General features: G+C 32.5%; 2 protein-coding genes across 2 annotated transcripts; one reads left to right on the top strand and one right to left on the bottom strand.

Annotated features, from left to right (window-relative positions):
* The first annotated feature begins 1,089 nt into the window (after positions 1–1,089).
* On the top strand, positions 1,090–5,140 carry LOC104902048 (beta-glucuronosyltransferase GlcAT14B). Its single transcript, XM_010689709.4, has 4 exons — positions 1,090–2,091; positions 3,767–3,842; positions 3,922–4,037; positions 4,385–5,140. Exons 1-4 carry the CDS (start codon positions 1,473–1,475, stop codon positions 4,912–4,914), a joined length of 1,341 nt encoding a protein of 446 aa, XP_010688011.1. The 5' UTR covers positions 1,090–1,472; the 3' UTR covers positions 4,915–5,140.
* A 519-nt stretch (positions 5,141–5,659) lies between these two features.
* LOC130589342 (2-alkenal reductase (NADP(+)-dependent)-like) lies at positions 5,660–15,952 on the bottom strand. Its single transcript, XM_010689706.4, has 5 exons — positions 14,955–15,952; positions 9,971–10,148; positions 7,130–7,296; positions 6,693–6,775; positions 5,660–6,284 (listed from the first exon to the last, which is right to left on the bottom strand). Exons 1-5 carry the CDS (start codon positions 15,198–15,200, stop codon positions 5,897–5,899), a joined length of 1,062 nt encoding a protein of 353 aa, XP_010688008.1. The 5' UTR covers positions 15,201–15,952; the 3' UTR covers positions 5,660–5,896.
* Positions 15,953–16,896: the final 944 nt, after the last annotated feature.

Below are 16,896 nucleotides of genomic sequence, written 5' to 3'. Positions count from 1 at the left end.
ATGGACGTTCACCATGATATGCCGATGGTTTCTTTGGTTTGCCCCACGCCCAACGTTATGATAGTTGCTGGCCCATGTCCGCCTATTGCTGCTCCATGTTCGTCCAAGCCTTCTAAGACTTGTTGGGTCTCACCGTATGGAACTACTTGTAGTTATTTTGGTTGTCATATGGTTGGTCTTTGTCGCATATATCAAACAGTATCGTCACTTCATGCTCTCATTTTGATGGATCACGGATTTCGCGCATGGATGATTCCTTGGCTACGACAAAAACTTGGGAAGTTTTTTTCTAGAGGGGAGTTTGATTAGAATAATAATAATTATATGGAATTCTAGTTCTGTTAGGATTCTATGTAATTTAGGGTTTTTAATTTAGTTTATTTTAATTAAGTGTGTGAATGATAAAGGAATCCTATTATATTTAGGAGTCTAATTCCTTATCATTGAGTCAAAGTATTTCCTAAGTATATTCTATTTTAGGCGTGTGAAATAGTTAGTTAAAGATAGGATGATTATTTATCTTGATCCTTAAGATAAAGATAAATAAGTTTAATTGTTTTTTAATTCAATTAGGTTTAGGAAAATCTTGTACTCTATATAAGAGATTTTCGAGCATCAATAATAGAGAGATGAGTTTTGAGTTATTTGAGTTTCAGGAGAGAATCCACCATCCTTGTGTTTACAAGTGAATTTAGAACCCTAGTTGAACTGTGAGTCGAAATACGCCTGAGTTCTCCATATCTTGTTACTAATTAAACAAAAACAACAAAAAAATACAAACTTGTTTTCGATCAATCCACTAAACTACCTAAAAGAGCCTAACTTAGTGAATTTTCATTAAGATTCACATCAATTGGCCCGCACTGTTGGCCATCTCTATTATCGAGTATTAGGGTATACCTCCCTATCACTCAATAATAATTGGATAACTCTTAAAGACTTGTCAATACCCTCAAGAGAAAGCAAAAAATTACTTTGTGTGATAAGAGGAGTGTATTATACAAGTTAAAACTTTCATGTTCATCCATCCTCTTTGCCAAAAGAATCTCAACCAATTTATAGTCCCCACCACTTTTGTTAGTGCAATTACTAAAGTCACTTGGAAGGTGTTCAATTGTTCTCTCTCTCCTAAAAAGTCCACCTTTAGTCATTTTGTGTATTCTTTTCTCTACCCTCTTCCAAACAATTCCATTGACTCAAACATCAACACATCATTCACAGTTTTCACACCATTCACCAACAAATTTGGCCAAATTAATCACCATTTTCACTTGTAGTAGCAAACATCATAACTTTTTTCTTTCCAATTTTTTAGCTTCACAAATATCACAACCACATCACTCACTACTCACCCCACTTCCCCAAAAACATTCCCATCTTCTCTCACTCATACATTTCACCTGAATCATCAAATTAACACCCAACAACTAACTTCCCAAAAAACCAATTTTACATTTTTCACCCAAATTTCAATGCCATTAGATTTAGAAATTTGCACCAACAACAATCATGTTATTAGCAGAAGTAGCATCAACATGGATGGAAACAACAAAACAACTCAAATCCAAAAAAGAAAAAAATGGTTCTTTCTATCATTACTTCCTTTATTAGTTTTACTTACATTTTTCACTTCATACAACTCAAAAACCCCATTTTATAGATACCCAATTTATCAAGAAACAACCCTTAAAACCCCTGATTTTGTAGAATCAAAGATGAAAATTTTACCAACTTCACAAAACCCAGTTCCTAAAATTGCTTATTTGATATCTGGTTCAAGAGGTGATGGTGAGAGTTTAAAAAGAACATTAAAAGCTCTTTATCATCCTTTAAATCAATATGCTGTTCATCTTGATTTAGAAGCTCCACCTGATGAAAGATTAGATTTGATGGATTTTGTAGAGAAAGAAAGTGTTTTTAGAGAAGTTGGTAATGTTAGAGTTGTTGCAAAGAGTAATTTGGTTACTTATAGAGGTCCTACTATGGTTAGTAACACTCTTCATGCTATGGCTATTTTGTTGAAAGAAGGTGGAAGTTGGGATTGGTTTATTAATTTGAGTGCTTCTGATTACCCACTTGTTACCCAGGATGGTAAGTTTTTGTTTTTGTTTTTGTTGTTGTAGTGCTTTTAAAGTATTTGTTGTTTTATTTGTCGTCGAAACGATTTCTTATGACGGTTCATGTTTGTCATGACCCCGAACTATTTTGGGACTAAGGCTTTGTTGTTGTTGTTACGATAAATGTTATTGATCATTATTGGCTTGTTGAGAAGATTATTAATTAGTTTATGAGTTTGGTAATTAAATATGGTCGAACTTCTTGATTAGTACTCATTAATGTTGAATGTGAGATAGAGTGACGATAACCATTTTAAAATGTAACGGCAAGATGGTTATTGATAAGAAACTACTAGTTTATGAGTGAGTGCATATCATAATGGCATTTTAGTGGATTTTTGGAAAGAAATAGTCAAATTTCCCAAAACAACCTATAGTTTTTTAGGATTGCCAAAATTTCCGTACTTTAACACGAAATTACACAAAATGTCTCTGTGATATGCTACTATTTTCGTGTTGTCAACCTAAGTGTCTAGATATATATTTGACCTTGATATAGCGTTAGAGCTAAATCTAGCAAATTGTGAGTTGCAACCCCTTGTTTTCTGGTGCAATTTCTAACTGTAAGTTACCATTTCAATGATAGAATCATTGAGATACAATCATACAATTTAATTAAGCTTTTTTTGATCCACATTTTGATTGGGGGTATATTTTCATTAGTGTGTTTATCCGTAGTGTGATAATGAAAGCTTCATTTGTCACAATATTCAATTTTTTTACTAATGTAAGTGATTATTAACTATAAATGGTGGCAGTTTTTTCTTAGTATAAGATTAGTAAAGCTGTCAGTTAGGGAATGGCCTCACATGGATAGGCATCATGTGAATCATATCTTCCCATGTTACATAATGGTAAAATATTGGATAATATGAACAACTTTTAACCCGGAATTAATAGATAGCTACTTACTTTTGCTAGAGCTAGAAGTTATAATTCTTGGACTCTGCAATTCATGCCTCATATACTACTATGTCACTTGCACTAGGTGGGTACTCGTTTCAGATACAGGTATAATCGAAGTGGTTATAAAGTCGTATTATAGAATTTCGGGGTACCAAATATTCGAAATGGGTACTTGAGGTGAAATGAAGTGTTTTGAGTAATCCTAGTGTATGAAAATAATACGAGTATGTGAATTTTTTTGGGTAAGGATATATGATTGACATGGTAACATGAATGGTACTAGAGTCAATCAATACAAGCAAGGAAGTATTGATTCAAATATACAATAATAACCAAATGCAACCTTGTTATTGAGTCTTTAATTCAAGCCAGAAAAGTATTAGGAAAGTATTGAAATGTCTGAAAACAACGAAATCCAACCGTGATACTTGTATTGTAATAACACTGCCAAAGAAACCAAGGATGTCTTGGCCTAGTGGTTAAGATTGAGGTGCTGTAAATGATAGGTCACAGGTTCGAAACTCCCCTCCCCTTCTTTGTACCGCCTTCGTGGCTCATATGGATAAAAAAAAAAAAAAAAACTGCCAAGAAGTAATACACAAGGTATTAGTATATCTCTGGAGGCATAGTCATGGTTTTAGATTTAAATTCCTTTGTGGCTTTGGTGGACTGTGCATGCAGTACATTTTCCTCAGTTCCTTGACAGTTCTTTTTCCCATTTTCTTTCCAATTTTGTGCAACAGATTTGCTGCATGTATTATCAACCATACCAAGAGAACTTAATTTTATTGAGCATACTAGTGACATTGGGTGGAAAGAGTATGTGTCTTATCTTTTCTTCTGTGTTTTTTGTGCAATAATTTTTAGCCCTGAATGATCTTACTCTTGTTTTTGACAGGTTCCAGAGAGCGAGACCTGTTATAATCGACCCTGGCTTTTACAGCTCTCAGAAATCCGATGTCTTTTGGGTCCCTGAAAATAGAGGCATACCTACAGCATTCAAATTATACACTGGTATAAATATATATTTCAAGAATGAAAATCTTATAACAATTTTCAGAGTATTACTCCCTCTGATTTTGTTCGTTTTCATGGTTGCTTTTGCACATGATCTAATGCTCATTTTGAGCATTCAAATATCATTAGTTACATATTAGTGAAAACTATACGAGAATTTGATATCTTGAAAATACATATCAGATCTCAAAAAGATCCTTGTCTTCAATGTTTTTCCGTATAATTGCTGAGTATTTATGGTCTAAATTTGGCTCTGCACTCATAACATTCCAACCATGAAGAACAAAAAGAAACAAAGGAAATTTATTGAATCTGGTGTTCACTCATTTTTGTTTTTCTGTCAGGTTCGGCTTGGATGATGCTTTCTCGACCTTTTGTTGAGTACTGCTTATGGGGTTGGGATAACCTCCCTAGAACAGTTTTGATGTATTATGCCAACTTTCTTTCCTCACCTGAAGGTTATTTCCATACTGTCATATGCAATGTTGAGGAATTTAAGAACACGACAGTAAACCACGACCTTCATTTCATATCATGGGACAATCCTCCTAAGCAACACCCACATTTTCTGACAGTTGAAGATTATGAAAAAATGGTGAATAGCAACGCGCCCTTTGCAAGGAAATTCGGAAGGAAAGAAGAAGTTATGGATAAGATCGATTCTGAGATTTTGGGTACCGATGTCAATGGATTTGTGCCTGGAAATTGGCTAGTAAGAGAAAATGGAAATAGTACAGTTGGGTCCTATGCTGTGGTAAATAACAGTAGTGAACTGAGGCCAGGTTCTGGTGCTGATAGGCTCAAACACCTCATCAGAAAACTATTATCAGAAGATAATTTTCATCCAAGGCAATGCACCTCGATTCCATTATGATTCATAGTCTTCCACTTCATACAGATTTTTTAGTCAGAAAATAAGAAATGACTATATATTTGGGGAGTGATAGTAAAATACCATATATATACATATACTGGTTAGTTTGCTTTCCCTTTTTCATCTTTCAGTTAGCTTTGGGATACAAAAGTAATTGCAACATAAGTTGGTGCCCATGTTTGTATATTGGATTTCATAATGGTATATTGGTATAGTCTTTTACTAAGCCTGTTTCATTCATAAAGTATGTTATACGCTTTCAATCCATATATTTTTTGGCGGGGTCTCCTCGGAACCCCTTTGGTAGAAAGAATCCTCTAGATTGCCCTCGCATAAGACACTAACCCAGAGGTCCAATAGTAGGACACTCTTAGTGTCTCTCATCTTCCACTCCATCTCCCTCTGAAAAATAAGAGTCACCTACTACAAATCCAAAGACATGTATTATCTCTTAATTGGTGTTCCTTATGCATGAGTTGTCAACATTTTTCTTCCTCCATCTGCCAAGCGTCACTTTTTTGGTGGTTTAATAGGTGACTCTTAATAAGAGCTCCTAGCTCGTATTTAAAAAAGAAATTCACACCTATCTCTTATTAAGAGCCCTCCATTGAGCAACTAAAAGCTAACTCTTGCAATTAAGCATAACCTAAGAGCTCAAAACTGATGCTTTAACCTGATAAAGTAGAAATTCTCAACATATGCAAACAATATATTGATGGTTCTTCAATTGTGTTTGGCACCTTCTAAACAGTTGCAATCTGCATAACATATTGCAACCCTCAACAAAAGGTCCCGCAAATAATCTCAAGTTCTCAACCACATATACAAGCAAAAACATATGACTCATTGATTGATTTTGGTTGGGTTTGGAAACATAAAAAACACACTTGTAGAAAATAAATGTTAAAGACTAATTGCAACACAAGTACTTTGATTAATCCTGCGCAATTTGAACAATGGTCAACATAAGATTATTAACTGATTAATCCTGCGCAATTTGAACAATGGTCTTGCCAGTGTTACTCCCACAAAAGAGACCCACAAAAGCTGAAGGTATACTCTCAAGTCCAAAAGAGATATCTTCGATAACTTGCATTTGATCTGCCCGAAGATAGCTACTAGTTGTTGATACAAAATCTGTGAAATTATGTTCATCTGTATAATCTGTAGCCAAGAATCCTTGGATGGTGATTCGCTTATAAATGACGTTGATCATGTCAGGAGAAGCCCTTCTTCCTGTAGGATCAGTGTACTGAGATATTACCCCGCAAACAACCACCCTACCAAAAGTGTTCATGTTTGCAACTGCTGCTTCTAGCATTTCTCCTCCCACATTGTCAAAATATATGTCAATTCCTTCTGGGAAGTATCTGCATTTGGTTGATTCAAACAGTACTCAAATTTCACCACTATGATCAATGTAGATGATTGTACTGATCAATAGTTAGTTTTCCGATTCTTAGCTAGTTAGCTAGGTACTTCGACCCTCTGTATTTTTTTGTTCAAGACCTCACATGACTATATTTTTTCTTATATATTGGAAAGAATTTAGAAGATTCTCTCTAGTTGTGAATAGAGTCAAGATTCTAAATAAGAAGAACAAAAAAAATACAAAAAGAGTATTTGACATTAGTAAATCGTGATTCACGAGGGTTGTTAAAATTCACCATTAACAAGAGTCAAGAGGTCAATTGCCACATTCGCGGTGTTTTCCTTTTGTTGTATTAGGAGTAATAATTACATAAAAGATCTTGTTGTAGTTATGATTTAGGAGTGACCTTTTAAGAGCTAGGTTGTAGTCACCCTCTTCTTTGTAATTGAATGCATCATCAAAGCCAAGCTTATCCTTTAATAAAGCTACCTGTAATATAATCATATTAGATGGAACTGCCACTGAATGACTGAAATGAATACAAACATCGTATTCGATCAGAACAATAGTTAGCAAAATTAACCACGAATACATACAAATTCCTTTTTGAAGTGTTCGGACCTTATACACTTCACTTATTTGAATGAAAAGCCAAATAGCCATAAACAAGCAAATGAACAACAAAAAATATCATTCACCACTCTGTTCTCTTCGGCGTAAAACAGCTGAACTGAACTGAATTAAATTGAATTGAACTGAATTGAAAATAAGCCGGAGAAAACAAGCATGAATACACATAAACTTTAACAGTAGGTGCTGTGGGACAAGTTAAAAAGGGCTGACCTTTTGTGGGGTTCCTGCGCATCCCACAACATAGCAGCCTAATAACTTAGCGTATTGGCCTACTATATTTCCTACTGATCCTGAAGCAGCTGATACCAACACTCTCTCTCCCTTCTTCGGCTTGCCCAAACGAAAAAATCCAACATATGCTGTGAGCCCACTCGATCCTTCAAGTACAAAAACAAAATTGAAATATACTACTCCCTCCGTCCCATAATATAAGTCCCCTTTCCTTATAAGGTGTCCCAAAATATAAGTCTTATTTCTATTTTCAATCAATAATTATGCCCAAAATATCCTCATGAAAATAATATAATTTCCAAAATGTCCTCATAATTTCAGCTTTCAATGCACCATCATTAATGACAAAATGGAATCTTTTACCCCATTGAACTACTCTACACATTAAACCATACAACATTAATGTCAGTTTTTATTTTTTATTAAAAAGAAAAACACAATGCAAGTGTTTCCCAATAAAAATGATTATTTTTATTCAAATAAAAGAAGATTCCACTTTACCTTAATTCCCGCGTAAAAACAGAATCAAGACTTATATTATGGGACGGAGGGAGTACTAGTCTACTACTGAAAAAATAAATATACGAGGTGGAAACAGACTGCTTAAATTTAGCTAATATCTTGAAAGGTAAGTATAGTCTTAGGAGCTACACACAAGCCATTGTTATTTGTTATTTGTTATTTGTTAATTGTTAATTGTTAATGATGTATTGAGTAGGGGCTTAGAGGGAGGGAATTTGATTTTGTTTGCTTTAGTTTTTCTCCTAGTTCTTGTAATCAGTGTGTGTGAACTAGAGATGGCAATAATGTGAGTCAAGTTCGAGTTTGAGCTAGCTCGACACGACTCATTGGCATTTGAGTAGTGTTTGAGTTGAGTCGATCTCACTCGAGTCGAGTTATGACGAGTTTTGTCTGAGCATTGACTGTGTCAAGCTTTGACTAAGTTTTGACCGAGTTGATCTCGAGTAACTCGCGAGTTTTCTCGCCACATTAGTCTAGAGTTTATGAAGTATGGAGTCTTATAAATAGGATTTCATAGGCTCATTACTAGACGGTGTGTTGACAACCAATTGTGTGAGGAACCCAATTGTTAGAGAATCCAACTTAGCTTGGTGGTGTATTACTTTGGTGGAGTAATTGTGTGTTGAGTGATTTGTTCCTTCACATTAAACTCGTTTGCCATTATTTTATTTTATTTATTTCTTACTTTATTTCATAACTTTATTTGCTTGTATAAAGGTGTTTTGTAAATAACTGATGGGTGATGCTACTTAATTTTGCAAAATGACAATAAGGACAAAGATATATTTCTTCCGCTTTTTTAATAAGTGACACATAGAGAAAGTGAAGAAATACCAAGGAGCCTAAAGACTAAAGAGAGAAAGTTACGACCACTTGTTTAACTAATTAAATTTGAGTATTAGATAAATTAAGTAGGTGAAACAATTAAATGATTACAAAGGTGTAATAAATTAGAACTTTTTATTTTACTATTTTGAATTAAGGCTATGTTTAGTTCACCTGAAATTTTCTGATCTGAACTTATCTGATCTGATCTGAACTTATTTTTTCTGATCTGATCTAAACTTATTTTTTCTGATTACAAGATCTTATCTTTTAGATTTTTCTCAATATATAAGAAAAAATATAGTCATGTGGGGTCTTGTTTGATTCGTCTTAATGAGTATTTTATTAATATTCAATTATTATAATTTTTACTAATATGTAATGAAAGATATAATGATTTTTAAATATAAGCATGATCTGAACTGATCTGATCTGAAGTTATTTTTTCTGATATGATCTGATCTGATTAGATCTGAAATAAGCAAAAATAAGGTGAACTGAACATAGCCTAAGTGTCACTTATTATGACAATTTCCTAAAAGAAAAACGTGTCACTCATTAAAAAAAATAGAGAAAGTAATTTGTTATTATACTCTTTCTTGTTTATAACATGTAATTTTCAAGAACTCAAGGACATGAATGTAATTTACCTCTAATACAAAAGCACCTCTCTCCAGCTTTTTCAAAAAGAGTTATTTGATCCTAATCAGCTATTCCAAAATTGTCTTTACCAAATACTTGAATTATAGGAATTACTAGTCAAATCCTCTTATATAAGTTCAACTTTCTAATTTTTCCCCAAATCTCTCTTTATTAAATTGATGTTTATCAGTTAAATTAGATGAAATTCATATAGGTAATATAACTACTGAAACTAAATATCACTTGGTCTATTGGTTAAAACTATAGTATATAAACTTGAGGTCACGAGATCGAATCCTATACTATGGTTCAATTCCTACCCTCAAGCATTTGCTTAGGATTTAAGGGGGAAAGGAGTTGGGAGTGTCCGGCTTGTAATGGGCCTCTGAGTAAGGCTATGTTTAGTTCACCTGAAATTTTCTGATCTGAACTTATCTGATCTGATCTGAACTTATTTTTTCTGATTAGATCTGATATGAACTTATTTTTTTCTGATTACAAGATCTTATCTTTTAGATTTTTCTCAATATATAAAAAAAATATAGTCATGTGGGGTCTTGTTTGATTCGTCTCAATGAGTACTTTATTAATATTCAATTATTATAATTTTTACTAATATGTAATGAGAGATATAATAATTTTTAAATATAAGCATGATCTGATCTGATCTGAACTTATTTTTTCTGATCTGATCTGATCTGATTAGATCTAAAATAAGCAAAAATAAGGTGAACTGAACATAGCCTAAATGAATTTTTCTTATCAATTTTTAAAATATAACTACTAAAAAGATGAAAAATAAAAATCAAAAAATAAATGGTTAATTGATACCAAAAATTCCAGCGTGGTATGACAAGGGAAATCCCATTGGATCTAATTTTCTGAGTAACTTGACATCCTCCACCAGCACATAATTTGCCCAAATCAATTCTCCAGAGACTAGATCGTCTTTTTGGAATTCAGGATGCCCTGAAGCCATGACTTTACCAATTCCTGCTCCATTAATTGGCTGCCATATTACCAAAAATTCAGATTAACAATTTCAAACAAAATGTTACTAAGAGCGAGATCAGCCCTAAATCTTAAGACCTTCAATATGACATCTATAAAAGTGGTTTGCACAATTTTTCCTTTTAAAAAAAAAAAAACTGCAAAAGTGGCTCCTTCTTAACTTAAGATAAGACTTCTGTAAAGCGTAGATTATGCACTAGGGTACACAATGCTCATTGTGCACTAAAAAAGACCATATCATTTATATAAAAGAATACGAACTTTTTTCAACAAATTTTCTACTTTAAAAAAGAACACACGACTTAAAAGTAAAGAACATGTAAATTTATATTTATAAAAGAACAAAGATATAATGAAAAGATATAGTTAATGAACATCTACACTTAAGCTGAAAGAACATACACCTTTTAAATTTAAATTTGAAAAAGAAATCTTTAGTTACAAAATTTAAGGAAGCAAATAACAATAATTTTTTTGAAATTATACTCTAAAAATAATAAAACGACGCAGTTTAGAAAAGGGTGCACCATGCTCAACATGCACTTGGGTGTATGTATTTATTTGTGGTTAAGATTGAGGTGCTGTGAACGGTAGGTCACATATTTGAATCCCTCCTCTCCTTCTTTGTAATTTGTAACCTAAATGAGTAAGTGTTAAAAGTAAATTTAAAACGCCCATTCATTGGAGAAAAAGAGAGCTTCTTGAAACACATAAAGCCCAAGTCTAAGGAATATATCTCACGTAAACAAGGCTCTCTTGTTTAATCAAGCTTGGAGAATTCACAAGAACAAGGAGTCCCTTATCAATCAGATTTATGTGGCCAAGTACAAAAAGGATCCAATACAAATGGCCATGGATAATGAGTCCCCAAAAAATAGCTCGTATGCTTTTCGCAGCCTTTTCAGAGCTACTATCACTTTCAAAGAGGGTATGTACAAGAAACTAGGAAATGGGAAAACAAATAGAATAAACAAGGACAAGTGGCATCCGAATAATCTGCTCAAACCAAGGATCATGGAGAATCACGAAGCTAGAACAAATCTCACAATGGTAGCTGACTTAATTGGTCCCAATAAAGAGTGGAAATCAAATATTATTTGGAGAATCTTCCCCGCAGAAGAAGCCAGAGAAATATTCGCTACTCACATTTCACAAGAAGATTCAGAAGATGGTTTAGGATGGAGCCATTCAAAGTCAGGTAATTTTTCAGCAAAGTCGGGTTATTGGTTTCTGAATCAAGAAGCGAATAATCAAGATGAAAACTCAACATTCTGGAAACAACTCTGGAAGTCAGATATTTTCCTAAAGTGGAAACACTTCATATGGAAAATCTTGAACAACGCCCTGCCAACAACAGACAACTTAATCAAAAGACATATCAAAGGAATCAATCCGATCTACTGTTTGTGCAAAACAGAATTGGAAACGACAGCTCATCTCTTCAGAGATTGCCATATCTCACAAAGAATATGGAGTACATCACTGGGAATAGTTGTAGCTCAAGGATCTCATCTAACGATTCAATTGTGGATAAGAAACTTTTTAAACCTATTCAAAAAGAAAAAAGGAGAGGAGGGCATAGAAATGGAAATGGATTTTATCTCCACTCTCTGGGGAATTTGGGTCCATAGAAACAAAATTATTTTCAGGTGCACTTCGCCACATCCAGGAAGAATAATCGAGATTATCAAGGATTACAACTACAGATCCAGAAAAGGAAAAAGAGGGGTAAAGGATAAACCAGGTCTGCAAAACAACGACTCATAAGACGGCAGAGTTGCTCAGCTTGAATGGACAACATGAGATAAAAATACACCCAATGTGCAAACTTGGAAGAATGTACGAACAAATCATTGGCAAGCAGCAATAGCTTGGAAGAATGATAACAAAGACCCAAATGAGGAGTCAGCAACGAAAATATACGCAAACTCTGCAGAACAGACAGAAGCATACGCGATTTTGAAAGCAATATCAGACATGGAATGGAGAAGTGCAGGTCTAATAATCAAATCAGACAACAGAGAAGTCATACTAGCTCTGAAAGGCCAAAACGGTGCAAACAAGAACATAAAAAATATAATAAAGGACATAAAGAGAATAGCAAATAGCTTCTTGTTTGTTTCTTGTATTAAGGTAAGAAGGGAGGAGGTTACATTAGGACATAACCTAGCCATTAAGGCAAGGAAAAGCTAATTCCCGACTCTTTATAATATGTATTTACCCTTTGTCAAAAAAAAAAAAAGTAAATTTAAGTTCAAAATTTGACCAAAATTGAATTGCTATCAAATATAGCATCTCAATTTAAAGTGCTAAATTTTCAACTACCTTATAATTTCAGCTCTATTTTAATTTATGTTTCTAAACATAGACTTCATCTTACTAAAGTCTTAAATGGAGTCTCTAGTTTTCAAGACTGACTTAAGACTTGGGAAAGCACATAAATGATGTCATCATCTTAGTTGATGATGTTGGTTTTATGTAGATCACATATTTTGATAAGTTTTAAATGAGTCTTAGCCTCTTAAGGTTGAAGATATAAATTTAGTTGAATCCGAAGAAGTCTTAACAAGATTGTGAAACATAAAAAATATATTAAAATTTAATGGAAAGTCTTATGACAAGATTATGACTGAATATGCTCTTAAGATAAATTTAAAGGTTGGCCACATTGGCCACATACAAGTTTAAGATTTCATTCTAAAACTAATTGGTAATAAAGTGAGTAACCTATAATTTATATGTTAGTTATTCTCACTCTATTTTTTCAATATGAAATAAGTAGTCCCAACTCAAATATATATTATATCTTTAACAATTTTTCATATCATGTTTAATTAGTATTTTGATCCGAAGTTCCGAACAATGCCCGATTCAAGATAATTATCAACTATATTATTATCATAAATTTTATAATTAATTTTATTAATTTCTCGTAATTTTATGTGTAATGCAAAACTGAAAAATGAAAGTTTAACCTGATAAGTTTTAAAGAAAAACTTCTAAGAAATTGGTGATCTAAATAATATTATGAATTCCATCTAGGTAGTGTTTGGAAACTTGTATTTCATTTCAAATAATGGAATTGAAATCTGGAAGTTTGTATTTCAATTCCTAAACATTGTTTTGTAGAGGGGGTTTGATAGAGGAGAGAGAAATAGTGGTTTAATGGAGGAGAAAGAAAAAAGTGGGGTTTACTAAAGGAGAGAGAAATAAATATTAGAAAGGGAAGTTGGGATAGAGATACTCGTGGAGTTAGAATATGTATGATGAGAGAATTTCAAATGACAAGGTAATAGCTTGAATTTCAAATTCTACTAATATAGGCTTTTGATAAGAATTTGGACAAATTCCATAATTTCAAATTCCATGCCATCCAAACAATAGATTTCATCCAAATCCAGGATTTGAAATGAAATCTTGCTTTCCAAACATAGCACTAAGGAATTGGTGATCTAAATAACAATATCTTAATAAAAGTGTTAAGAGTTCAAAAATATTGTTTATGTTTTTATAGTTACATATAATTATAATATTTTATTATATCTTATGTTGGAATATTAATCATTAAAATTGTAGTAAATTAGTAGTTAAACTCTCACAAATTCATTTCAAAGTTATGTGTTCGATTCCTATATTTGCATAGATATGGTTAAAACATAAAAGTGTGTGATATAAAGACTAAAAAAAAAGAGTTTATATACTCCCTCCGTCGTAATATATAGTTCCTGATTCTATTTTTTTACAAGAATTAAGGTAAGTAAAATCTAAAAAGATAGTAAATACTCCCTCCGCCCCAAAATATAATTCTCATTTCCATTATGGGTGTCCCAAAATATAGTTCTTAATTCCATATTTAGTTCTATATTTTTCCGTGATTTATCTAGAAAAATTGTGTCCCATCAATTATTTCCTTTGTTTATTCAATCAAAATGTTACAATTAATGCTCTTTCACCAATTATTGTCCATTCTCTTTCCTAAAATCATCTTTTTCCATATAATATTTATTTAAATAAACAAAAAATCCCTTACTATCCCTCTTAGATTTTACTTACATAAATTACCGTGAAAAAAGGAAAAATGAGAACTATATTTTAGGACGAAGAGAGTATACTTTTTATTTATTTAAATAAAAATTGTGTATGAGAAAAGATAATTTCAAAAGAAAATGGAGAATAATTGGTGAAAGAACATTAATGGTAAGACTTGAGTTGAATAAACAAAACAAAAAACTAATTCCGAGAACCAAATAAATGATAAAGACACGTGTTTTTTAGGTAAATTACGAAAATGTAGAACTAAACATAGAAACAATAAATATATTTCGAAACATTCAAAATGAAAATAAGAACTATATTTTGAGACGAAGTAGAAAATAAATGAAAAGAGATAGAGAGTATCCTCAAACATTAAAAAGAAACTTCACCCTCTGAAGTGGTGGGCCTCGTAGCGAATAGTATATCAAGGATTAGTCTCCGGACTAATTATCTTTCCTAATAAAATAAACAAAAATAGACAAAACTTCTAAAAATCAAATCTGATAAAGTATTAAACTATTTTTGAGACTCCAAACATAAAGGTCACGAGTTCAAATCTCATTTTCCCCTCCTTTTTAAATGAAATATTTAGCATCATGTATGAGGGAGACATGTGCTGCATACACATTTCAAGCCCAATGGACTCTTGTGTGAGGGACATAATACGTGTTAAACTATTTCTAGGACTCCAACTATCAGCTTAATCTTTTAGTTGAGTTGGTCCTTTGACAAAAACAAATGAGTTATATAATGAACAACTAGAAGTTACCTTGCCAGGAACCAATTTAGTAGCCACATAAGTTGAATTATGAGAAGGGCAATATTTCTTCATGCGGTTGAGCTGGTATGGATCAATGGGAACATGAAGACATTTGACCAGCACAAAGTTGGAGGAGTCTGCCACAATGGAAGATATGCTAATATTTGCAGTAATGAACTCAAAATCTTCCTCCTTTGGTGCTCCATCTATGTGATGTTTTATTGTCACGAATTTGTTGCTTATAATTTCTCCCATTATTTTGTTTTTGGAGTTCTCCTACTTAAGTCTCTTCTGTTTTTTTGTTTTTTGAAAAATAAATAAAATTTTATAAATTCTGGAAAATTTAAATAAAATAAGAAAAGTTGGCAAAATTATGAAAAGTTTAGTAAAATTTGAAAAAATCGGAAAAACTTATAAATGTATAGAAAAATTAAGAAAGGTTCGAAAAGATTAGAGACATAAAGAAGTGTTCAAAAAGATTAGAAAACTATAGACATGCTATGAAAATTTTCAATTAAAATAGTTTTAAGAACAGTAAGTTATGTAGAGGGGGAGAGGCGGATCTTACAAGAGCAGGATTGGGCCTGACCCCTGAAAGATTTGAGAAATAATACACTTGCTATTTTGTCTAGCCCAAAAAAAACCCAAAATATTACTGTATTAGGTAGTAGGCAGCACGTGCTCATGAGTCATGAATCATGATGCTTAGTATTTTTTATTTTTTTGACAGCATTTTCTTTCCTTTTCTAAGCTCAGTTTTATAATTCATTGATTACTATTTTTTTATCTTTGTTTTTTCTATATACATGTTTAACTTTATAACATTTAAAACTTTAAATTTTTAACTTTTCTATTTCGTCTTTTTGCAATGTCGAAAGTTATCTAATTAAATATCATACATCTATACAAAAAAAAAAGTTATATTATCTAATTTTAAAATAGTGTCTCCATATCTGTAAATAGTTTTTGGCCCCCGATAACCAAAGTTCGAAGATCCGCCATAATATATTAGTTAGTATAGTTGATTGAGAAAGGCCAAGGGATCACTCTGGTTTTTGTCGACTAATTTTGCGAGGAGACAATGAAGTAATTGATTAGATAAGGCAAACAACTCGTCTTGTGTGCAGGCAAAGGTGACAGACATGTTGGATACAAGTTTGAGTCATAATCGGATCAATTTTGGGTTCAGATTAAGTTTGGGTTGGATTCATTTTGCATGCCAGTCCATGAGATTTCGAGTCAGGTTAAATCATATTTTCAATCTCGCAAATAAATAAAACACATATAAGACTAGTGAGAGTAAGTTAAATAATTAATGCACAGTAGATAAATCATATATATTATTTCATGACAATTTTTTTCTTAAATTTGTTTAAAAAGTAACTAATATGACACGTTTTGGGGTCGGGGTCAGGTTTGAGTCATCATAATCGGGTCAATTCTTGATCTGATAATTCCTAGTCGGAGAGATTCGGTCCAGGTCATAGTGTACAAGTCTACTTTACTTTCGGATAGTGTTTTGCCCACTCGGGTTTCGGGTCACTACTTTTGGTCAGGGAACATGTGTCAGCTCGGTTTGCCGACTATATGCAAAAATCTCCATATCATGCCTAACTTACTACCTGGAACCCAAGCATAACTAAAGATCGAACTTTTGGGAACTCATTTGAATAATTCCTTTTATTCAAATCAAGTGAGCCCCTTTCATCTTATATATATATATATATATATATATATATATATATATATATATATATATATATATATATCCATTGGTAGATTACACACTCATAATAAATCATTAAGAAATAATTATTAACATTTAGTAGGTAAATTACTCACGGATCAACCAAGTTTAACATAGTAATAAACTATTGGCTTAAATAGCTAGTTTCTATGTCCTACAAAAAATGTTTCCATTTCCTTTTTAGGCATACCAAAGAGATGTTCC

The sequence above is a fragment of the Beta vulgaris genome, chromosome 8 (genome assembly GCF_026745355.1).
Source record: "Beta vulgaris subsp. vulgaris cultivar EL10 chromosome 8, EL10.2, whole genome shotgun sequence".
NCBI classification, from domain to species: domain Eukaryota; kingdom Viridiplantae; phylum Streptophyta; class Magnoliopsida; order Caryophyllales; family Amaranthaceae; genus Beta; species Beta vulgaris.
This window is presented reverse-complemented; position numbering and strand designations above follow the sequence as displayed.

Bases quoted from the DNA above. Each gene is read 5' to 3' on its own strand.
- LOC130589342 (XM_010689706.4), bottom strand. From the start codon at position 15,200: ATGGGAGAAATTATAAGCAACAAATTCGTGACAATAAAACATCACATA. The intron at 6,776-7,129 runs GTCAGCCCTTTT...ATTATATTACAG, and splicing joins GCGCAGGAACCCCACAAAAG to GTAGCTTTATTAAAGGATAA. The intron at 6,285-6,692 runs GTCACTCCTAAA...AACCAAATGCAG, and splicing joins TACAACCTAGCTCTTAAAAG to ATACTTCCCAGAAGGAATTG.
- LOC104902048 (XM_010689709.4), top strand. From the start codon at position 1,473: ATGCCATTAGATTTAGAAATTTGCACCAACAACAATCATGTTATTAGC. The intron at 2,092-3,766 runs GTAAGTTTTTGT...TTTGTGCAACAG, and splicing joins CCCACTTGTTACCCAGGATG to ATTTGCTGCATGTATTATCA. The intron at 4,038-4,384 runs GTATAAATATAT...TTTTTCTGTCAG, and splicing joins AGCATTCAAATTATACACTG to GTTCGGCTTGGATGATGCTT.